Source organism: Bos indicus x Bos taurus, chromosome 22 (genome assembly GCF_003369695.1).
Source record: "Bos indicus x Bos taurus breed Angus x Brahman F1 hybrid chromosome 22, Bos_hybrid_MaternalHap_v2.0, whole genome shotgun sequence".
NCBI classification, from domain to species: Eukaryota; Metazoa; Chordata; class Mammalia; order Artiodactyla; family Bovidae; genus Bos; species Bos indicus x Bos taurus.
In genome coordinates this window covers 10511072-10535456 of record NC_040097.1, presented here as the reverse complement: position 1 = coordinate 10535456, position 24385 = coordinate 10511072, and the positions used below count along the sequence as shown (strand labels likewise).

At 40.0% G+C, this 24385-nt stretch overlaps 1 protein-coding gene across 6 annotated transcripts in view; it reads right to left on the bottom strand.

Annotated features, from left to right (window-relative positions):
• Positions 1–24385, bottom strand: part of RBM6 (RNA binding motif protein 6) — an 89620-nt gene that overhangs the window by 11726 nt on the left and 53509 nt on the right. For 5 of the 6 annotated variants that reach the window (XM_027523509.1, XM_027523511.1, XM_027523510.1 and 2 more), the window contains 2 exons: positions 7185–7259; positions 1172–1232 (listed from right to left, as the gene is read on the bottom strand). In XM_027523509.1, the coding sequence (XP_027379310.1) occupies positions 1172–1232; positions 7185–7259 (136 nt within the window). Of the gene's footprint in view, positions 1–1171; positions 1233–7184; positions 7260–8203; positions 8371–24385 lie in introns of all 6 variants that reach the window. The other variant, XM_027523513.1, reaches the window with a different exon arrangement.

Here is a 24385-nt window from a genome sequence, read left to right as displayed (position 1 = left end):
ATTCTTAAGGGAAGTCATGTGGCTCAAAGAGACATTCTGTGGGAGCAGTGTAGAGATTACTTAACAGTGGTGACAGGCGACTAGTGAATGCCTGCCATGTACGTTTCTAGCTTAAAGCTGTTTCAACCATCTTAGTGGTATGGTGCTCAAGGGTTTCTATAACCCATTTATTCATTTGTTAGAACAGACTGAAAAAATGACTTTCTGGAGGGAAAACACAATTTTGCATAACTGGAGTGATACAGCAAGCTAAAAATTTCCCAACTGTCTATGGGAAAGTTATTTACTCACCTTCCCATGTGCCGGTTTGGTCTCTAGAGCATATACAGCCTCCCCGCAAAGATTTTCAGAACACCTGCTTCATAGCCCTCACTTGAGAGCAGAATCTCCACTACAGGTCAAAAGCGAGCTAAAAAATTCCTTGGAGGCACACTAAAGTCTAACCTTGGAACAAACAGATCTTTTAGAAGACTACCAGGATCCCAGCACTGAACTGTATTTTACTGTCAGGTACTAGCTTTCCTTACAGGATAATATCAGAAAGAGGCACATAACAGTCATCGTTATAGGACTACTGTATAGATGCCTTTGACAGACTCTTAAGGCTGTTTACCTAGAGGTTCTCAGGAGAAATTAACTTTAAAATCAAGTCACTGAGAAGCTGGTAGGTTTATCACTATAAAAATAACACATACCCTCAATCCTGATTTTGTCTTGTTTATACTTTTACTGTTACTTTAAGGATGTGTTTGTGTTACGATCCTCAAATGTTTATAATGTAAGTGAGAAAGCAGTAACCATAGCAAATTGTCCCCAATAACTTCAAAGAAGTGGGAGTGGAGGGGTCACATGGATGAATGCCATGTAGACTCTTCCTCAACCTAGTATCCTTAAACTATAACAATAGTCTAAGTAACAACACTGCTGACCTCTGGTCAGCTGCCCAAGCTAAGTAGCCCATAATCCATCTCCTGCCCTTGGCAGAACTCTGAGACCCAAAACTATTTACTAACAGGTCACACAAAGTTAGTTATCACATTGCACTTTTAAGAGTTTTACAGATGAACTTGTATTTAGGGATGATCAGTCTTTAAAGCCAAGGAAAGCAGGAAATTTGTCATGTTCAGTGTACAAAATAATAACTACCACCTTCGCCTCTATCACCACTCACCTTCCCTTGGGCACTTGCAGAATGAACATGAAGATCGGTGTCCACCAGTGCTGGCTTTACACTGCATGGGGAAAGTAAATAATTCAATTTGACCAAAAAAATATATATATATATATTTTAACCTTATATATATATCTAACACAGTGACAACTGCCAAAAATGAAAGAAATAAGCCATATCCCAGATTCCTGTAAAACCTAACCATTCTGATATCCTCTACTCATCAGAGCTGGCACAGAATCCGGTGAGCTGTTATCTGAGAGCTGCCTCTAACAGAGTATCTAGCTGGATCTTTGAGCAGCCCAAATGCCTTTGCTCTGGACGAAGATTTCTCCCGGAAGTAAACTTAACTAAGGAAACTGGACTATTAAGTGGTTTATAGGAGATTCTGTCCTAAAGCTGTGACTACTCAGCCTGCACCCAAAAATCTGATCCTGAACTGGTTATGATGGCCCGATTCAGGCTTGGCTGGAACTGAGAAGAATTCAGTGATCAATTCCTTTCTCAAACATTGATTTTAAAAAGGGCATGGAAGGAAGAGGAAGATCCATAGGTAGCACCTCTGCTAGCTGTTCTGAGGACGTTAAAAGTGTTACAGAGCATTTACACTGAATTATCTACTATACGTAACCTAGAGATGATTTCAAGTATATGAGGGAATGTGCCTAGGTTATATGCAAATACAAAATCATTTTATAAAAGGGACTCGAGCATCTGTGGATTTTGATACCAAAATATAGGGGAATCTACTCCCTATAGATACCATGGGAAGACTGCACAGCAGAGCTTTAAGTGGGGGAGTTATGATCCTAACCTAGGTAGCTATAGTTAAGACACCATAAAATTGATCAGTTTTAAGTGTTCAATTCAAGGATTTCTAGTACATCTATAGTAAGATCATCACCAAAATTTAACTTCAGAACATTTTCTTCATCCCCCAAAGAAAAACCTAGTGCAGTCATCTTCCATTCTTACCTTCAGCCCCACAGAATTGATCTTTTGTGTCTGGCATAGTATTTTTAAGTTCATTCATGCTACAGCACTGATCAGTACTTCATTCCTTTTAATTGCCAAATAGTATTCCATTGTATGGTTATACTACATTTAGTTTATCCATTTGTCAGCTGATGGGCATTAAGGCTGTTTCCACTTCTTGGCTATTATGACTACTACTGCTATGAATTTTTTTTTAGAAGTCAGTGCATTTCACATCAGGCCAAAGATCCCATATGCAGGACTGGCAGTTCAACCCTTCCAGAGAATCACAGAAATTACAAAATACCCCTGAAATAGCTAAAGGAGTGGCCTGATATTTTAGGGAACAATCTAACCAAGCCATTCTGCTCTTTCAAGCAACATCCTTGGTAACAGTTGTATAATTCTGACATCAGATACCAACATATTTTTTTTTTGCTGGTTAACAGAAAACAGAGTTCTAAAATTTCTCTTTAATTTAATGCTAGCTCCCTCCAGCTCTGATTATAAAATAAACAATACATGTGCATTATAGCTAATAGTGGAAAGAGATGGGGGAAAATCACTCATAATTCCAAGATGTAGAGACAATCACTACATAAACGCAAAATATTCTCAAAATTCTAATGGCCTTTTTTGCAGAAATGGAAAAGATGATCTTCAAATTTATAGGAAAGTGTAAAGAGACACTGAGCCAAGACAATGAAAAAGAACAAAACTGAAGGACTCACACTTTGCAACTGCCAAAATTTACTACAGAGCCGCAATAATCAAAACAAGTGGTACTGGCATGAGGACAGACAACAGAATAAAACTGAGAGTCTATATAACTAAATCTAGACATCTATGGGCAAATTATTTCCAACAAGAGCACCAGAACTATTCAATGGGGAAATAATAGTTAATTCAATAAATGGTTCACGGAAAACCGAATATCCATATTCCAAAGAAGATGGACCCTTACCTCATATCCTGAACAAAAATTAACTCAAAATAGATCAAAGGTCCAAATATATTTAAAAGCCAAAGCTATCAAATTCTTAGAAGAAAACCTAAGGATACATCTTCAAGACCCTGGCTTTAAGCAATACTTTCATGATACCAAAGGGCAAGCAACAGAAGAAAAAAAAATAGATGAAATGGATTTTATCAAAATTAAAACTCTGTATATCAAAGGATACTATCAAGAAAGTAACACACAGTAACAACACAAAGAATGGTAGAAAATATTTGCAAATCCCCTATCTGACCCGGGTTCGATTCCTGGGTGGGGAAGATCCCCTGGAGAAGGAAATGGCAACCCACTCCAGTATTCTTGCCTGGAGAATCCCAAGGACAGAGGAGCCTGGTGGGCTATAGTCAATGGGGTCACAAGAGTCAGGCACAACTCAGTGACCTAAACCACCATATCTGATAAAGGATTAACATCCAGAATATATAAAGGATTCTTACAACCTTTTTTTGGCGGGGGCAGGGCCCACACTGCACAGTTTATGGCTCATAAGTTCCCTGACCAGGGGCTGAATTTGGGTCACCACAGTGAAAGTGCTGAGTCCTAACCACTGGACCACCAGGGAATTGCCAAGAAGAACTCTTACAACTTAAAGACAAACAACCTACTTAAAAATGAGCAGAAGACCTGAATATGCATTTTTCCAAAAAAGATACACAAGTGGCAACAAACACAAGAAAAGATGCTCAACATCACTAATCGTTAGGGAACTGCAGATCAGCATCACAATCATGAAGATGAAGTACTATTTCACACCCACTCTGTTCAGTTCAGTCGCTCAGTCGTGTCCGACTCTTTGCGACCCCATGCATTATAGCATGCCAGGCCTCCCTGTCCATCACCAACTCCCGGAGTTCACCCAAACTCATGTCCATCAAGTCGGTGATGCCATCCAGCCATCTCATCCTCTATCATCCCCTTCTCCTCCTGCCCCCAATCCCTCCCAGCATCAGAATCTTTTCCAATGAGTCAACTCTTTGCATCAGGTGGCCAAAGTATTGGAGTTTCAGTTTCAGCATCAGTCCTTGCAATGAACACCCAGGACTGATCTCCTTTAGGATGGACTGGTTGGATCTCCTTGCAGTCCAAGGGACTCTCAAGAGTATTCTCCAACACGACAGTTCAAAAGCATCAATTCTTGGGCGCTCAGCTTTCTTCACAGTCCAACTCTCACATCCATACATGATCACTGGAAAAACCATAGCCTTGACTAGACGGACCTTTGTTGGCAAAGTAATGTCTCTGCTTTTGAATATGCTATCTAGGTTGGTCATAACTTTCCTTCCAAGGAGTAAGCGTCTTTTAATTTCATGGCTGCAATCACCATCTACAGTGATTTTGGAGCCCCCAAAAATAAAGTCTGACACTGTTTCCACTGTTTCCCCATCTATTTGCCATGAAGTGAGGGGACCAGATGCCATGATCTTCGTTTTCTGAATGTTGAGCTTTAAGCCAACTTTTTCACTCTCCTCTTTCACTTTCATCAAGAGCACTAGACCATTCAGGTATGACCTAAATAAAATCCCTTATGAATATACAGTGGAAGTGAGAAATAGATTTAAGGGACTAGATCTGACAGATCTAGTCTGAACTAGCCTGATGAACTATGGACGGAGGTTCGTGACATTGTACAGGAGACAGGGTTCAAGACCATCCCCATAGAAAAGAAATGCAAAAAAGCAAAATGGCTGTCTGAGGAGGCCTTACAAATAGCTGTGAAAAGAAGAGAAGCGAAAAGCGAAGGAGAAAAGGAAAGATATAAGCATCTGAATGCAGAGTTCCAAAGAATAGCAAGGAGAGATAAGAAAGCCTTCTTCAGCGATCAATGCAAAGAAATAGAGGAAGATCTCTTCAAGAAAATTAGAAATACCAAGGGAATATTTCATGCAAAGATGGGCTCGATAAAAGACAGAAATGGTATGGACCTAACAGAAGCAGAAGACATTAAGAAGAGATGGCAAGAATACACAGAAGAACTGTACAAAAAAGATCTTCATGACCCAGATAATCACGATGGTGTGATCACTGACCTAGAGCCAGACATCCTGGAATGTGAAGTCAAGTGGGCCTTAGAAAGCATCACTACGAACAAAGCTAGTGGAGGTGATGGAATTCCAGTTGAGCTATTTCAAATCCTGAAAGATGATGCTGTGAAAGTGCTGCACTCAATATGCCAGCAAATTTGGAAAACTCAGCAGTGCCCACAGGACTGGAAAAGGTCCGTTTTCATTCCAATCCCAAAGAAAAGCAATGCCAAAGAATGCTCAAACTACCGCACAATTGCACTCATCTCACATGCTAGTAAAGTAACGCTCAAAATTCTCCAAGCCAGGCTTCAGCAATACGTGAACCGTGAACTTCCAGATGTTCAAGCTGGTTTTAGGAAAGGCAGAGGAACCAGAGATCAAATTGCCAACATCTGGTAGATCATGGAAAAAGCAAGAGAGTTCCAGAAAAGCATCTATTTCTGCTTTATTGACTATGCCAAAGCCTTTGACTGTATGGATCACATCCACTAGTGGTTGTTAAATAGTTTGACGGCTACTACCAAAAAAAAAGCGGGGGTGGCGGGCTTTGGGGGGCAAGAAAATAACAAATGTTGGCAAGGATGTGGAAAAACTGGAACCCTTAGGACACTGTTGATGCGAATGTAAACTGTGCAGTTGCTTTCTGTGGGAAAAAGTTTAGTAGCTCCTGAAAGAGTTAAAACATGAAAGTACTATATGACCCAACAATTCTACTCTTGGGCATAAAACCAAAAGAACTGAAAACAGGTTTTCAAACAAAAACTTGTACCTGAATATTCATGGTATTCTTATTGTCAATAGCCAAGAAATGGAAACAATGCTAACGTGTCCACTGCCTGATGAATAAACAAAACGTGGCATATCCATTTATTATTCAGCCATAAAAATAAATGAAATACTGATACACACTCTAACATAGATGAACCCTGAAAACATGGTATGTGAAAGAAGGCAGACAAAAGTCACATACTACATGGTTCTACTTACGTGAAATGTTCAGAACAGGCACACTCACAAAGATACAAACAGAATAGTGGTTTCCAGAAACTCAATGAAAGGGGAATGGGGAATGACTGTTTAATACATACGGGGTTTCCTTCAGGGTGAAGAAAAAGTTCTCGAGTTAGTGTTGGTGATTGCACTTCACTGTGAAAGTACTGAAGGCTACTGAATTACATGCTTTAAAATGGTTAAAACAGGAAACTAATGTTATGTTTAGTTCATCACCATTTAAAAAATAATTAAATGTCTTTCTAAATTGACAGCTTGTGGTGGATATCCATGAACTATGAATGCTTTGGTTAATGACAACTGTATCTATTCAAATTGTATTTCAAAACGTCAAGCTAAAGCCATTACTTAATTTTATCAAGTTGTACAATACTTTTAGTGAACCTTGGTTCAGAAACTGTATAGACTTTTCAAACTTACTTTTGAAACTAATAGCGTGATGAAAAATGATAAAATGTATGTTCACACTCATTTGCAATCAAACTGGACATCTAAAAAGAGTATAGCCTAAAATCTTTAAATATACCATTCAAGAAGAATATGAAGTTAAACAGAGGGCAAATACTATGTTACCTGAAGTTCTATATCCTTGGAAACCCCTGAATATCCAAAAAAAATGTATACCTCTCACAGATCCAGCCTCTATATATAGAGTTTTCGAAATATTAGTAAATCCTCTTTAACCACTCCCAGGAAAGGAAACTGGGGGTAGGCTTTAAATCAAGGGACTGTGTTTCCTTCAGTTCAAAATCAACAAAAACATGGCATATGTCCCTGGGAAAAGGTCTCCATTACAGGCCTTGAATCCTCTATGGCCACAGGCAGTAGCTGGGATGACTTTGCCCTGACCTCAAGTTCATTTGAAGTGAACCAAGAAAGAACTTTTTGCCCTTGGCAATGTATAATACACCAGGCAGCATTCCTGGAAACATGGAGGAACTATGACGCTGGATCCTTACTTCTAAAGAGAGGAATTCTGGGCACTCACCCATTTGCAGTACCAAAAATCCAGGCTTGGTACATACTCGAGCGTGACCTCTTTGTCATGGATCATTAGAGTTCCCTGTGAAGACAAAGACAGAGCCATCAACATTAACCCTTGGAGAAATGAAGAGACAGGAAGGCACAAGAGAGCCTTTCCAGTCCCCCAAGCTGAAACATTTTACAAAAAGTGAGCTTATTCATGGACAAAAGGAAATGGCTGTTATAAGCCACAGTCTTGGGGCAGTGTCTGCTGGCAGAGCAAGCTTAAGCTTAGGGAAAGGGAGTGGGAGAAGGTGAGATCGGTCTTCAGCCTTGGCTCCTGTGGGTGGGGGGCGCTGTCTTTGGGCAGGTTAGGCCCGGTCTATCCTCCAGAGGTCATATAATCCCAGCAAGTCCCCCACCTGGCTAGGGAGCTAACACACTATCAAGAAGCAAACTCCTTCCTTCTCAGCACAGAGGCACAGGAGCCCTCTCAATTTCCTTCTTTGCCATAGCTAACTCAAATCCCTGTGGTAAGGTAGTAAGGGCTCTTCACTTTGGTGCCTGAAAACTTTTTTTTTTTGGCAATACTGCTGCGTGGCAAAAGCACCAAAAGAAAGAGATACAACACTGAAGACAGGAAGGAAAGAGGACTGTGAAAGCTTCACGGCAGGTCACATCCTTAGAGCAGGAAACTGAGTGGCTGCTGGTGGTGGTGGTGGTGGCGGCGGCGGCAGCGTCACTGGGCTTGGAGCCTTCGGAGTGAGCTGGCCGTGAGAAGTGAGAGCAACTGCTGGCAAGTGAACACTTTGGGAAAGTCTGGCACAGGAACAGGTAGGGAAAAGGGGTTCAACAAGCCTGCAGTTACAGAGCTCCTTTGCCTCTGCATTTTGGACAAGACACGAATTCTTTCACACCAAGAAAAAGGAAATAAATTTTGTTTAATAATAAACACTAGACAGCAGATAGGTGTTAGAGCAGAGGGGGAAAAAAATCTCTGCCTAATGACAAAGGACCCTCACCCACACTTGCAAGTGAACTAACCGAGGATGCGACTCTGGAACTAGCCCCTGCGCTGTGTTCATTCTCCGCCCTCTAGGGTCCTCTGTGTCTCCTCAGACAGGGCTCTGAGTTATACAAGGCATTTCTTTGCAATTGGACCTCAGTTTCTTGCTTGAATCCATACATCTGTCAAATAATGCTTTACCTCTCTGCTTTTCACACCAAAAGAGTCAAGAGAAATACACAGAATAAAATTATTGTCTTGTCAAAACCAAAAAAAAAAAAAAAAAAACCTGCCCGCCTACCTAGGTCTTAGAACCTGGTCTCTGAGAAACTGTTTTGTGGTTTGCTCTTAAGACCAGAGGATGATGATAACAAAAATTTGCTAACCAACTTGAAGTGCTTACTAAGAGCCAAAGATTAAGTGTGTTGTTATCTTCTTTAACCCCTAAATGATCCCATGATCATTCTCTCCACTTCACAGGTGAGGAAACATGCTCAGAGAGGCAAGGTTACCTAGCTCGTCAAAGGCAGAGTCAGATTAACTTCTAGGGCTGTAGGTAAGTGGCTATAGGCTACATTTGGCAACTCCTGCTCACTCTGAGGGTTAGGTAAGCTGCCCAAGGAGCCAATATAGGAAAGAGAGACAGCTGTGCAGACAGGGAGGGTCAGGGGATTATCACTCTGCCAAGCCCTATCATATGGGAGGTTGGTCAAGATGGTATCCTTCCATCCAGAGGCAGTATGTCATTTAAGTCATTTAAGAGTATGGACTCTCAGTCAAGTTCCCTAAATTTGTATCCTGCCTCCACTCCATGACCTTCAGCAAGGTCCTTAACTTCTCTGAGCTTCAGTTTCCTCTATTTGTAAAGTAGGACTAACAGTATGTATACCTTATAAGGTGGTTATGAAGATGGATTAATTCACTGCAAGTGCTTAGCATGGGATATAGTTAGGCTTAATAAGTGTATTTCTCACTTGCTTGTCAGGGGTTAATATTTCATACCCCATTTCAATCTATTGAAAAGACTTAAGCTTTCATAAGGGCAGGGTCACTGCCTGTCAGAACCTATATTTTTATGACAGCCTTTAGTGTTAGTTTTCAATTGCTGGACCATATCTGATCAACCAGGCTAAATCTTGATGGTCTTTTGTTATCAGTAGTCAGCCCACTGCTTAGTACAGAAAAGGAACTTTATAAGCATTTATAGAATGAAAAAAAAAAAGACTTGAATGCATCCAACTATGCCTGGAAGACTGGAGTGCTCAGCACACAGTAGCTCTGGAGGAAGATTCTGCTGTCATAGTGCACATCTGTATACCCGTCCATAAAATATGTGGGATGCTATTTGAACAGTGAACAGTGCCATCAGAACAAGGCACTACTGTGAATCACAGTCAGTTGCAAACTCTGATTTCACCACTTGGAGGCATCAGTAGATTCAGGAATTCCTAAGGCAAGGAGCACATTCTACTTCTCAGATAACAAATACGGATGGATGTTCCAGGAGCCTCTGAGGACTTTCTGCCAAGGGTAGGGAACTTCCCCTGCTAAGAGTACTCACAGAGTATCAATTGGAGATCATCTTCAACTCATGTTAAAAAGGCCATGTATAATTTTTTTTTTTTTTCCTGCACTGCAGAGCTTATAGGATCCTAGTTCCCCAGCCAGGGATTAAACCTGTGCCCACTGGAATGGAAGCACAGAGTTCTAACCACTGGACCACCAGGGAATTCCCCATGCACCATCTCTTATTTCTCAGGGTCCTCTATCTACAACTAAGATGGCCCTTTCTTTTCCACCTGCACATGGCTGGATATAAGGCTACCAGAGACCACTGCTAAGGAATACAAAATGGTTGTGAAAGCCATCACTGTTGAAAAACAGCCAACTGTTTGAGTAAAAATAAACAGACACAGAACTAACTCGAATGGTTGACTTATGATGTGATTCCCCAGTTGCTATCATACATCAGCTGCTCAGATATACCAAACACAGGCGTGACATATGCTGTACTCCCCCCATGCCTGTCAAGTCTTTTCTTCAGGTTTCATAGTCAAGATCTGCCAGTGTCTCCTAGGGAAACAACCTGTGGGGAGCTGGGTAGGATGATTTCATCATTGTTTGGTTGTCCACATTTCATTGTCTAATACCTACCATCTTCATTCACACACTAGAAATTTTATTTATCATTTGAATTAGTGGGTTGTTTATTAAGGCTCCTGAAGCAACCCCATGAAGACTGCAAGTCTGATTAACCACATCTGGCTCCTAAAGATGTACCACCATATATTTGAAAGTAAAACCAAAGATACCCATGCCCTTTCTCAGTCATTGGAGATTAGGCTTAAATTAGATTAAAACCTGCTTGAATTCTCCTAAGCTGAAAGCCCTCACTTGACAAAATCACACAGATGCATTCCTAAGTATATCTTAATGTGAAGCTGCAAGGATTGAGAGACAATCAAACTTTTGAACAGCAAACCGAGTCCTTGCTCTCCAGCTCAGGGACACTGGAGAGTACCATAATCTGTGCCTGAGGGCTGCTAAATTCAACATGCACATTTCCATTTCCCTTTTCATCTGCTGCTTTTGCAAACTTGATAACTCCATTTTGTGACCTGTGAAAAGAACCTAGGTCGGAGAATTGAGACTCTACCTTAAGTTTTAGCTGATTTATAACCAAACCCAAGGATTCTTAAGGTACTAGGAGGTATAGGAGAAAATGGAAATGAAAGAACATTTCTGGCAGCAGCTCTGCGTCTTTGTTGAAGATCTCCCCCAAGCGCAGTCACAGTTCTACTTTGTACTGAGAATACGGCTGCTGTGTGACATAACAAGTCATCCCATTCAAGAACGGAGAGAGACAGGCAGGATCAAAGGCAGGGGGAAAGTATGTGAGCCTTGTGAATACAACTTACACTGAAAAATCAGCAAGCCCTCTTTGTAGGTTTGTGCTTCTTCCAAGCACAGGATGGGAGAATCAGGTTACTGGGGGTTGAAAACTGGTACTATCAGAGATAGTAATCTTTATTCACAAAGCAATTATAGTTTACAAAGGCATTCTTCACAAATGTCATCTTGATCGATCCTTGCAAATAGGGGATATATAAAATCTATTTCCACATGGGAAAGTATGACTGAGATACAGAGCAGCCTATTCAGAATTATAGAGCTAGTTAGCAATATACATGGGACCAAACAGCAGGTTTTCTTTTCACCATCTTGCTTTTCTTTGTTTTTAAACTTCCAGAGTGTCAGCTAACTCTTAACACTTGCCACACCACCGAGGTGGCTTCTAATGAAAAAGTGCATAAGCTAGCGTCTAAAGAAATTCACAGGCAATGGCAACCCAGGAATTTTTAGAGAAACTGTCACAAACATCCTGATAGTGTTGCCGGTCCTCCAAACTGGCCTGCTCAAGGTATTCTTATTGTGCTTAAAGCACCTATGATTACTTTAGGCGCTGTGTCTAAGACAAAGATGGCTGCTAACTGGTACTCTACAAAGAATTTCAATAACAACAATCAAATGGATCTGCAGAAATAATAAATCAGGAGGAACAAAATAACAGGCTTAACACAGATGTACAGTCATCTCTTGATAACCATCGGAGACTGGTTCTGGAACCCCACAGATACTACAATCCAAGGATGCTGCAGCCTGGCACAAATGGTGTAGTAGAGCTGGCCCTCTGTCTACGGATGCAGACCTGTGCATGTGGAGGGCTGCTCATATGTCATTCCCCCCAGCATAAAAGAGAAGCTTTTTGTAGAAATCTTTTGCAAACCACCTAGACTCATTCTTTCCGGTACAAGGATATGTAACAGCTCAAACATCTCGTAAAACTAAGTATTCTCAAAGGCCAAAACCAAAACGAGGCAGAAAGAGGAAAGGACAGGAAGGAAGGAGAAGCCAAGAATCCTGATGAAACTACACAGAATGCTTTGTGACAACCTTAGCTTGGTCCACTGACTCCCGGGTACCTTCTGCTTAGAATGGCCTTTCACCTGACAGGAGCCGACTTGCCCTCTGAGCGAGCACGAGGTGAGGTCCTGAAGAGAACTCTGCTAGAAACAGAATCGAACTTGAGGGTCTAAATAAGACTGAGGAGCAAGGAGACAGTGCCCTCTGAGCAGCGACTTATCTTGATACCTTTTCTTGTCCAGACAAAAGCACAACAAACGTTTTCTAAAATGCTCCTTAATAACACTATTTTACTACCTGACTAATTTATCTGTCATTTCCTAAAAGGAAACAATTTGTATCACGCTAAAACTAAAACCTTATTTGTGTTCTCTGAAGCCATATGGCTGGACTGTATTTCACTGAGCCCTTCGACCAGGCTCAGCCTCAGTGGAAGTAAGGTCTCAAGATGAACTCTGCTCCAGGAACACAACACAGGTCCCAGCACAGGCATTTGGTGCTGTGAATATAAACCGCCCACTCCACCACCACTCCCTGACATTCTTCTGTGGATTTTAAAGTGAGATCCCAGTTCCTCCAGAGAATGCCTCTGTCATTGTCAAAGAAAATCAGTGATCTGCAGTTTTGGAGATGATGTCATACTTGGCTCCAGGAAGACTTAGGAAGAAATCAACTCGTCTACCAGGGAATATATGAGACTCTCCCATTCTAAGTCATCTGAGGCAAAAACAAAGAGGCAAAGTATAAACAAACAAATAAATGAAAAATCAAATAAATTAAATGATCAAAACAGCCAAAGTCTTTTCTTTCCTTGTTAGAAGATGAGGCTTGTTACTGCCAGGCAGATGGGGCACTCAGCAAATTCCTTCACCACAAAGAAACGATTTACAAGCTCCAGCTAACAGTACTGAGAATAATCAACAACTACGAACCACTAAGATGCAAATCATTTTTGAAACTTTCAGTTTGTTATAATTTTGCATGGTTTACAACAACATTTCAGCCAATATTTATAAAGACCTCAGTTAAGATTTCCCTGGTTAATCAATTATTAATTTCCAAATAAAGACATGACTTAGATCTTTGTGGAAGAGGATATCAGGTTCGAACATAGCTTACTGATGCTCAGAATTCCTTTCAGAATTCAGGCTTCCTTAACCTCCATTTTATTCTTTCATATTCCGAGATAACTACTGTTCTAGTTCCCCTGGCTCTTTTCTTCTGGGAAAAGAGGACCTTAAATTCGACACATACTCAAGCTTCGTTGTCTAGGTCTCTAAACAGAGTCACTGTAGGGGAAGAAAAAGGAAGTTTCTAAAATCACTGGAAAACATCAAGCTTATTTTGTTTGCTGAATAATATTCAAACCATTTCTCTCATTTCTTTTTCTTTCAGAGCTGACAACTGGAGGTAGCAGGAACAGCCAAGAGAATAGATAAAAGCCCTAAGACACCGCACAGGCCACACAGCTGAGCCCACCACAAAAGCCGTACAATGTTCCCCAGGCGTCCCCCAAAGAATCAGCAGCAGCTATTCTTCCGGCCTCACCAATGAAAAGAGATTATTTCTCCTGGCTCTTTATCTCCTACCTCCCACCCAAAGAACCTTAGCTCTCTCAAAAGCAGTCTCTATTAGCCTCTCTGGCTTCAATGTCCTGGGCTCAGACATTTCAGAGAACCCAATTGACATACTTTCTGCAGAAACAGGATCTTGAAAAGATGAATAAAATACAAACCTGCCAGATTTCTGAACACTGTTCAACTGCAGGGAAGCAACCACCCACCATTCTTTATTTCTTAGTCAATAAGCCACAGACCCAGTGCCACAATGACAGAAGCAACAAGACCAACAACGCAAGCTTCAAGTCAGAGAAGGTTCACTGGGACAGGATCCTTCACTCTTTTAGATCTATTCCTTCTCACACACAAATAACACACAATTATCAAACTTCAGCCCCTAATAATAAGGGATGGCTTTTCACATGGAAGATGTGCCCATGTTAAATTGGTCCATACTGAGGAAGCAACATCTGCTGAGCTGTAATATCATGGCTGCTACCGCAGCAGATACGTCTAGAGGATAAGGGAATGAATGATCTCTGCACGGGGCAGAAATCCAGGATCCTGGGAGGAGACAAAGCCAGGAAGTCTCTAACACTATCCCAGCTAGAGGTACTATCAAGTGCTACAAAGGAACAGCCTCTGGCCATCAAGAAACCCTCCTGCTCAAACCTGTATGCTTTAGAAATCTAACACACACTTAACCTTTAGATGGCTTGAAATATTCTCAAGACCTAAGGATATACCTTAGAAATAGATTTAAGGGCCTAGATCTGATAGATAGAGTGCCTGATGAACTATGGAATGAGGTTCGTGACACTGTACAGGAGACAGGGATCAAGACCATCCCCATGGAAAAGAAAAGCAAAAAAGCAAAATGGCTGTCTGGGGAGGCCTTACAAATAGCTGTGAAAAGGAAAGATATAAACATCTGAATGCAGAGTTCCAAAGAATAGCAAGGAGAGATAAGAAAGCCTTCTTCAGCGATCAATGCAAAGAAATAGAGGAAAACAACAGAATGGGAAAGACTAGGGATCTCTTCAAGAAAATCAGAGATACCAAAGGAACATTTGCATGCAAAGATGGGCTCGATAAAGGACAGAAATGGTATGGACCTAACAGAAGCAGAAGACATTAAGAAGAGATGGCAAGAATACACAGAAGAACTGTACAAAAAAGATCTTCATGACCCAGATAATCATGATGGTGTGATCACTGATCTAGAGCCAGATATCCTGGAATGTGAAGTCAACTGGGCCTTAGAAAGCATCACTACGAACAAAGCTAGTGGAGGTGATGGAATCCAGTTGAGCTATTTCAAATCCTGAAAGATGATGCTGTGAAAGTGCTGCACTCAATATGCCAGCAAATTTGGAAAACTCAGCAGTGCCCACAGGACTGGAAAAGGTCCGTTTTCATTCCAATCCCAAAGAAAGGCAATGCCAAAGAATGCTCAAACTACCGCACCATTGCACTCATCTCACACGCTAGTAAAGTAATGCTCCAAATTCTCCAAGCCAGGCTTCAGCAATATGTGAACCGTGAACTTCCTGATGTTCAAGCTGGTTTTAGAAAAGGCAGAGGAACCAGAGATCAAACTGCCAACATTCGGTGGATCATGGAAAAAGCAAGAGAGTTCCAGAAAAGCATCTATTTATTGCTTTATTGACTATGCCAAAGCCTTTGACTGTGTGGATCACAATAAACTGTGGAAAATTCTGAAAGAGATGGGAATATCAGACCACCTGACCTGCCTCTTGAGAAACCTGTATGCAGGTCAGGAAGCAACAGTTAGAACTGGACATGGAACAACAGACTGGTTCCAAATAGGAAAAGGAGTACATCAAGGCTGTATATTGTCACCCTGCTTATTTAACTTATATGCAGAGTACATCAAGAGAAACGCTGGGCTGGAAGAAACACAACCTGGAATCAAGATTGCTGGGAGAAATATCAATAACCTCAGATATGCAGATGACACTACCCTTATGGGAGAAAGTGAAGAGGAACTAAAAAGCCTCTTGATGGAAGTGAAAGTGGAGAGTGAAAAAGTTGGCTTAAAGCTCAACATTCAGAAAACGAAGATCATGGCATCCGGTCCCATCACTTCATGGGAAATAGATGGGGAAACAGTGGAAACACTGTCAGACTTTATTTTTGGGGGCTCCAAAATCACTACAGATGGTGACTGCAGCCATGAAATTAAAAGACGCTTACTCCTTGGAAGGAAAGTTATGACCAACCTAGATAGCATATTCAAAAGCAGAGACATTACTCTGCCAACAAAGATTCGTCTAGTCAAGGCTATGGTTTTTTCTGTGGTCATGTATGGATGTGAGAGTCGGACTATGAAGAAGGCTGAGCGCCGAAGAATTGATGCTTTTGAACTGTGGTGTTGGAGAAGACTCTTTGGAGTCCCTTGGACGCAAGAAGATCCAACCAGTCCATTCTGAAGGAGATCAGCCCTATGATTTCTTTGGAAGGAATGATGCTAAAGCTGAAACTCCAGTACTTTGGCCACCTCATGCAAAGAGTTGACTCATTGACGGACGTGAGTCTCAGTGAACTCTGGGAGTTGGTGATGGACAGGGAGGCCTGGCGTGCTACGATTCACGGGGTCGCAAAGAGTCAGACATGACTGAGAGACTGATCTGATCTGATCTGAAGGATACACCATCTAGTATATTAAAAGGCATCCCTTTTATTTGTTGGACGATCACCAGAATAACCAAGATAAGTGATCATATAAATAAAAATTTCTTTTTAAGAAAAACTGGGGGAAAAACATATTAAATAGGGGAGAGGTTTGAGTAGTGTCAGGAAGCATCCTGAAGTTTCCAGCACACAGAAGAGCAGGCATGTCTAGATTTTTTAGGATAGTTCCGACTTTGTGTTTTGTCCTGTCAAAAGGCAGTGCACACCAGTTTGAAGTTTAGGAAGGTAGTCAACATTACAACACAGCTGGCTCCTCTCCAAAATATTGCAGTTCAGTATACTGAGATTATTTCTTCTTGTGGGAAGAGTTCTAGGGTTTTACAGATTAAAAATGCCTTTAACCTTTTCCCTACTGCCTCCTCATCCCCCAGAATCCTACTGCCTCCTCATCCCCCAGAATCTGTAGCCAGAACAGGCTATATTTTCATTATTCAAGAGCAGCTATTTCCTCACAGCAGATGAAATATGGGGGGTTCAGTAGTGAACAAAATCTAGCAATGCTCTCATAAAGATTTTTTTTATGATAATTTTTCAAAACATGAGAACAACAAACAAGTATCGTTTTAAACAAATAAGGAGCATATATCTTGACCTGAAATTCTTATCAGAAGAAACACACACTGGAAAGTGTTTTTTATTATTGCCAGAAGTGAAGAGAGACAAATGGAGTAAGAAAGTTTATGCTAAGAGGTCAACTGTGTGACACAGTTCACCACATATAAAATGCACTGTGAGCAGCACATACAATGGACAAAGCTGGATGTTACCCATAGAGGAGAAATTGATAAACCACACTTACGTGAGAGAGCCAGCAATAAGTAGGATCAAGGCATATGTATCTATATATAGATAGATATAGATAACAGGAGCCTGGCAGAAATGCTATTGCCTTCAGGGAAGGAGCATTCTATTTCTGCCCTCTATAAATCGTACAGTTTACAAACAATAAGTCATAGAACAACTCATACAGAAAGGCTATACCCAAAGCTGCCTAGTTAAAATATGGTCTTTATCATCCTCTAACTTCTCTAGCTTCTGAATTCAAATATTAGACACTAATATCAACAGTCTATGCCACAGTGTCTATTTAGCTACTATGTGTCTATTTAGTGTTTATTTAGCTAGTATTTAGTGTCTATTTAGCTACTATTTAGACACTAATATCAGCACTGTCTATTCCACAGTGTCTATTTAGCTACTAGTCCTCAGTCTATGTGACATTTTAAAAAATACAAAAACAGAAGTGTACATTTTAATATTTTATTTATACATTTTATTATTGTTTAATATTTTTATTAGGATAATTTTATTATTGTGATAATTATTTTATTAGTAGTATTTTATTATCCATAATTTTTTAATTATTAGGATAAACTTTGAAAAAATAGGTTTCATACATGACCTAAAAGAATTTGGAATCTGGTTCTTAGCCTGGAAAATTACTAGAATCAGAGTAGTCTCCCAATGACTATTTGCTTCCTTTTTCTTGGAAGCAAATCCTTGATTTTTAACTGGGTACACGGCTGCCTGGAATAAGAATTTTCTCAACCTCCCTGCAGTTAAGTAAAGCTGTAACTAAATTCGAATAAACTGGACATAAGCAGAAATAGTACTCGCAGAGTTCAGGAAGCATTCATTCTTAAAGGAATGTCCATTTTCATCCTTTCGTCTTTACCACTGGTCGGCAAGTCAAAGTGATGGCCAACATCCAAGGTGCCACCTTGGACAATCAGGTCGCAGCCACACATTGAGGATGATAGGGTTACACGATGAAAAGAGCCCGAATCCTTGACGATCATACCACCCTAAGAACACCTGGATGGCTTAGATTTCGTTTATGTTAAAGAGAAATAAATCATCTCAATTTAAGCCATAGTTAATTCTAGTTTTGTGAGCGAGTTTTTTGGTGAGTTTTGTCACTCACCAAATCTAATCCTAACTTATCTAGATGCTTTTGGAGATTATTGGTGATAGGCAGAGGGAGGTATTATTCTGCCCCAAAGACTAAGACTTTAAAAAAAGGTGAAAACTAGTTAAATAGTGGAACAAAAGATATAAAAACTAACAATGAAAAAAACCACATGTTTATATTCTGCCAGGCACCAGTACTGAATCTCCATCAGTAACCTAGAGATCCTGCTGTCAACTTCACACTCAACAAGCATCTGCACCTCTCCCTTCCCAATGCCTTCCTTTTACAGATGTTTACTTTCTGTTCAAGGTATTACTGTTCTTCTAACCTCTGAGAGGCCTCTAAATCTGCTCTCTCTTGTCCCTCTGTCCAATATCCAGTGTTACCAAACCTTAAAGAGTCTTCTTTCAAGCCTGACATTTTCATTACATACCTGCTCCCACCCCCTAGTGGAAGCCATCATCTCCTCACATCTCAATTTCTGCTTCAGATTCTAACAGACTTTTTACTCTGCAGTTTCTCCCCTCTAGTCAAGTCTATATTCTATTACAAGAGTTTCCCTATAGTGTCATTCCTGTGGTTCCCTTGTGTTTTTAAAGACTAAATGTAAGGCCCTTGACAACCTACTTTGCACTTTCCAAGCTCTTCCTTTCACTATTTCCTGGAGTACGACAAACAAGATGTGGTGACCTCTATTAGAACAACAATACTATATTACTGTCTGCTACCAAACATAATAGGGTAGAAACCTAACAGAAGTACCAGAATCTGGCAGGTCAAGAGGCTACTCAAGTTGGAAGGATAAGAGCCCTCTAACTGTGCAGAAAGATCACTAAAGGCTTATGAAGAAGGAACAGTCAGAAACCCCACTTTCAGTGTGCATTACCATACAGAAACAAATATTTAGCACATTATACGCTGCCAGTTCAGTTCAGTCATTAAGTTGTGTCCAACTGTGACCCCATGGACTGCAGCACACCAGGCTTCCCTGCCCGTCACCAACTTCCGGAGCCTGCTCAAATTCATGTCCATCAAGTCGGTGATGTCATCCAATCATCTCATCCTCTGTCGTCCCCTTCTCCTCCTGCCTTCAATCTTTCCCAGCATCAGGGTCTTTTCCAATGAGTCAGTTCTTTGCATGAGGTAGCCAAAGTACTGGAGCTTCAGCTTCAGCATCAGTCCTTCCAATGAACATTCAGGACTGATTTCCTTTAGGATTGACTGGTGTGATCTCCTTGCAGTCCAAGGGACTTTCAAGAGTCTTCTCCAACACAGTTCAAAAGCATCAATTTTTCAGTGCTCAGCCTTCTTTATGGTCCAACTCTCACATCCATATATTGGAAAAACCAAAGCTTTGACTAGACGGACCTTTGTTGGCAAAGTCATGTCTCTGCTTTTTAATATGCTGTCTAGGTTGATCATGGCTTTTCGTCCAAGGAGCAAGTGTCTTTTAATTTCATGGCTGCAGTCACCCTCTGCAGTGATTTTGGAGCCCAAGAAAATAAAGTCTGTCACTGTTTCCATTGTTTCCCCATTTATTTGCCACAAAGTGATGGGACTGGATGCCACAATCTTAGTTTTTTGAATGCTGGGTTTTAAGCCAGCTTTTTCACTCTCCTCTCTCACCTTCATGAAGAGGCTCTTTAGTTCCTCTTTGTTTTCTGCCATAAGCGTGGTATCATCTGCAAATCTGAGGTTACTGATATTTCTCCCAACAATCTTGATTTTGAGGCTCAGTACTATCTTGAAATTACCTAAGCACATGCCTGACAACAGAGTCCCATTCATACCAAGTACTCAAGAGACACAAGAGGCACTTTCCTAGGCAAGGCACCCAGACTCATGTTCTCTGACCTTAAAGAGGTCCAGCTAAGCTTAGAAATATGATAGGAATAAGCTCAAATGTTTCTATGAGCTGTCTTCCAGTTCATAGTGAATTCATGCATTGCTCTGGATTCACAGTGCACAAGAATCAAGTTAAAGAAGAAGAAAGAAAAACACCTTTACTCTATATCTTTAAACTAAGATACCTCAGGAATTATTAAAGAAAAAAAAAAAGTTGACTCTGAGCAGGAGAACCTGTAAGGAATGAAAAGAAGAAACCTGACTGCTCAACTGCAATTTCTGGATATGCTCAAAACCAAGTAACAAAGGCTGATCCATGTCCAAGGCAGCAAGTGCTTAAAACACAAAAAACAATCCACAGTCCAAGGGAAAATTCAAAATGGCAGTGTGAATGCCCAAGGTATCTAAGAACTGAAACCTGATCATTGAAACTGTGAGTATTCTGTGTTTTCAATACCACACCACTCCAATATGGAGCCTAATCCATTAGGAGAAAGCTCTTGAAAAACAACAACAACAAAATGCTCTAGCATTTCCACTCCTAGACATATACCCAAGAGAACTGAAATTTGTTTACACAAAAATCTGTACATAAATGTTCATTTATAACACAAATGAACTTATCTATGCAACAAAAACAGACTCACACACACAGAGAGCAGACTTGTGGCTGCAGGAGTGGGGGGAGGATGGACTGAGAGTGTGAGGTTAGCAGATGCAAATTCTTATATATTGAACGGATAAACAACAAGGTCCTACTGAACAGCACAGGGAACTCTATTCAATACACCATAATGGCAAATAATATGAAAATGTATATATAATAGAATCACTTTGCTGTACAGCAGAAACTGACACAACACTGCAAATCAACTATATGTCAATTAAACAAATTTTAAGAAGCTATACCACATTCTGAATCTGTGAATAATGTTATTGTGGGGAAGTTTATCCTAAGCCAGGAGTACTTTTTGTAATGAAACTACAATAATCAATTCTTTCATTGGTCCTGTACATGAATTTGAATACTTGTTTTAATAAAAATGCTATTTGATATTTTATTTTTGAGATTATAATCCTGGAATAATCACTGAAACTGTTAAATTTCTTTGCTTTCTTTAAAAAAAAAGGGGGGGGGGGCGGCGATTCTCTTTCCTGAGAGATAATTCTTGGGAAACACCAGGTCATATTCAGGTAGTATACTTGTTTTCAGCATTTCAAAAATTCTAATAGATATCCCATATATATCTACCTTAAGACTGTGTGTTAGTCACTTAGTCATGTCTGACTCTTTGCGACCCCATGGACTGTATAGCCTACCAAGCCCTCGGTCCATAGGATTTTCCAGGCAAGCATACTGGAGTGGGTTGCCATTTTCTTCTCCTTATTCACCTTAAGACTAGACAGGGTGAATAAGGTGTCCTGTTGCTTTTCTACTTCTACCCAACTATGTATGTATCAGGAACCAACAATTTACAAAAGAAAAAAGTAGTAATCAAATATAAAAACATTCTATTTCACTAATAACCTAAGACAAAATTAAATCATTCCCTTATTTGCTACACTGGTAATGTATCTAAAAAATTATGAAATATTCCAAACACATAGAAAAGTAGATAATACAATAACAAATATTCATGTACCACTACTCAATACAAATATTTTGTTATTAACACTTTGCACCCACTGGGACATGGGAAAGACAGGTACTCTCAAATACTGTTGGTAAAAAAAATAAATAAATAAATTGGGAAATTTCTGGGTGGCAATTTGACTACATTTATTAAGTCATAAAATATGCTAACCTCTTAATCTGGCAAGTCTACTTGGGGGAATTAACTTAAAGAAGTAATTAAGGATGTGTGACTATTTAGCCACAAGAACATTCATCATAGCATTCCTTAATAAAATAAAGAAGCAATCTCAAAATATCAAATGAAGAACTAGTTAAATCATGGTAACCTATACTATGGAGCATTATAAAGTCATTAAATTGATGTGCGAAAAATGTATTTAATGGCAAGGAAGGAGGTCCACAATACTTGAAGTGAAAATGTTATAAAATCAAGTGCTCAAGATTATCCTACAGAAGGAATGGCAACCCACTCCAGTATTCTTGCCTGGGAAGTTGCATGAACAGAGGAGCCTGGCAGACTACAGTCTATGGGGTCACAACTTAGCAACTAAACAACAAGATAATCCTACTTTGCAAATACAAAGGTTATAGACGACATGTGCACAGGAAAATTCGGAAGGGCACACATCAAAATAACAGTAATAATCTATTCAATGATTATAGACTATTATTCACTAATATAGACAGCATTCTGAGCAAAAAAAAAAAACAAAAAAAAAATAAACCAACAAAAACAAAAAACAAAAAAATACCTTAACACTTTTAAAACAGAAATCATACAATGTATGTTCTAAGATCACAACAGAATAAAACTAGAAATCAATAACAGAAAGACAGCTGTAAAGTCTCCAAATATTTGGAGATTAAATAACACATTCCTAAATAACAAATGGGTCAAAGAAGAAAAATCTCTCAAGAGAACTTTTTTAAATTCGAAACTAAATGAAGCTGAAAACATAACTTTTTGAAATTTGTGGGATGCAGAGAAAAGAAAGCAGTGCTCAGAAGGAAACTTATAGCACTGAATGCACATAATAGGAAAAAATGAAAATCTATAACTTAATAATCTCAACTTCCACCTTCGAAAACTATCAAAAGAACAAGTTAAATCCAAATGAAGCCAAGGAAATAAAAATCAGCGCAGAAATCAACAATACTAAAAACAGAAAATTCATAGAGAAATATCAATGAAACCAACACCTGGGATTTTTAAAATCTCACTAAAATGGAAAAATACCTAATCAGACTAAAAATACCTAACCAGACTAAACTATTAACATCAAAAATGAAATGGAGGCCATCAGTATTGATTTCATGGACATTAAAAGGATAACAAAGAAATATTATGAACAATTCCATGACCATAATTTGATAACCTTGATGAAAAAGGACCAATTCCTAGAAAAACACAATTTGCCAAAACTCACACAAGGTGAAAAAGACAATCTGGATAGGCCTATATCTATTGAAGAAATTATAATCTTTAATAATCTTCCCAAACTGAATGCACCAGGCCCTGATGAGTTCACTAATGAAGCCTATCAAACACCTAAGGTAATTATACTAATTTTCTATACTCTCTTCCAGAACACAGAAATAGAGCAAATACTTCCTAATTCATTCTATGCAGCAGTGTGCTGTGCTAAGTCCCCTCAGTCATGTCCAACTCTTTGTGGTCCTATGGACTGATCCTGCCAAGCTCCTCTGATCATGGGATTCTCCAGGCAAGAATACTGAAGTAGGTTGCCATGCTCTCCTCCAGGGGATCTTCCCAACCCAGGGATCAAACCCACATCTCCTGCAGCTCCTACACTGCAGGCAGATTCTTAACCGCTGAGCCACCATGGAAGCCTTCTGTGCAGCAGACATCACCCTACTATTAAAACTAGACAAAGATATTACATGGAAAGAACCAGTATCACCCATGAATGTAGAAGTAAAAACTGTCAACAAAATACAAGCAAATAAAATTTAATAATGTATCAAAAGAATTATATGTTGTAACCAACTGGTTACAACAAGTATGCAATGCAAGATTGGTTCAACTGAAAAATCAATTAACATAATCCATCATAACAGGCTTAAAAAAATACAGTCATATCAACAGATGCAGAAAAAGCATTTACAAAATTTAACAGTCATTCATGATAAAAACTCTCAGCAGAATTAGATGGGAACCTTCTCTACTTGCTAAAGAACAACAGGGGTGGAGTGAGGGTCGGGGAGAACCTTAGAGCTGGCAAGTAAACTTATGAAAAGATGTTCACATCCTATGTCATTGGAGAAATACAAATTAAAATGAGTTACCACTACCCAGGGCTTTCCAGATGGCTCAGTGGTAAAGAAGCCGCCTGCCGATGCAGGAGATGCCAGAGATGCAGGTTTGATCCCCTGGAAGAGGAAATGGCAACCCATTCCAGTATTCTTTCCTGGAAAATCCCATGGACAGAGGATCCTGGCGGGCTATAATCTGTGGTGTTGCAAAGAGTTGGACATGACTGAGCGCGCGCATGCACACACACACAAAGAGCCACATAGCTATTAGAATGGTCAAAATCCTGAATACTGACGCCACCAAATGCTGGCGAGGATAGAATTCTCATTCATTGCTAATGGGAATGCAAAACGC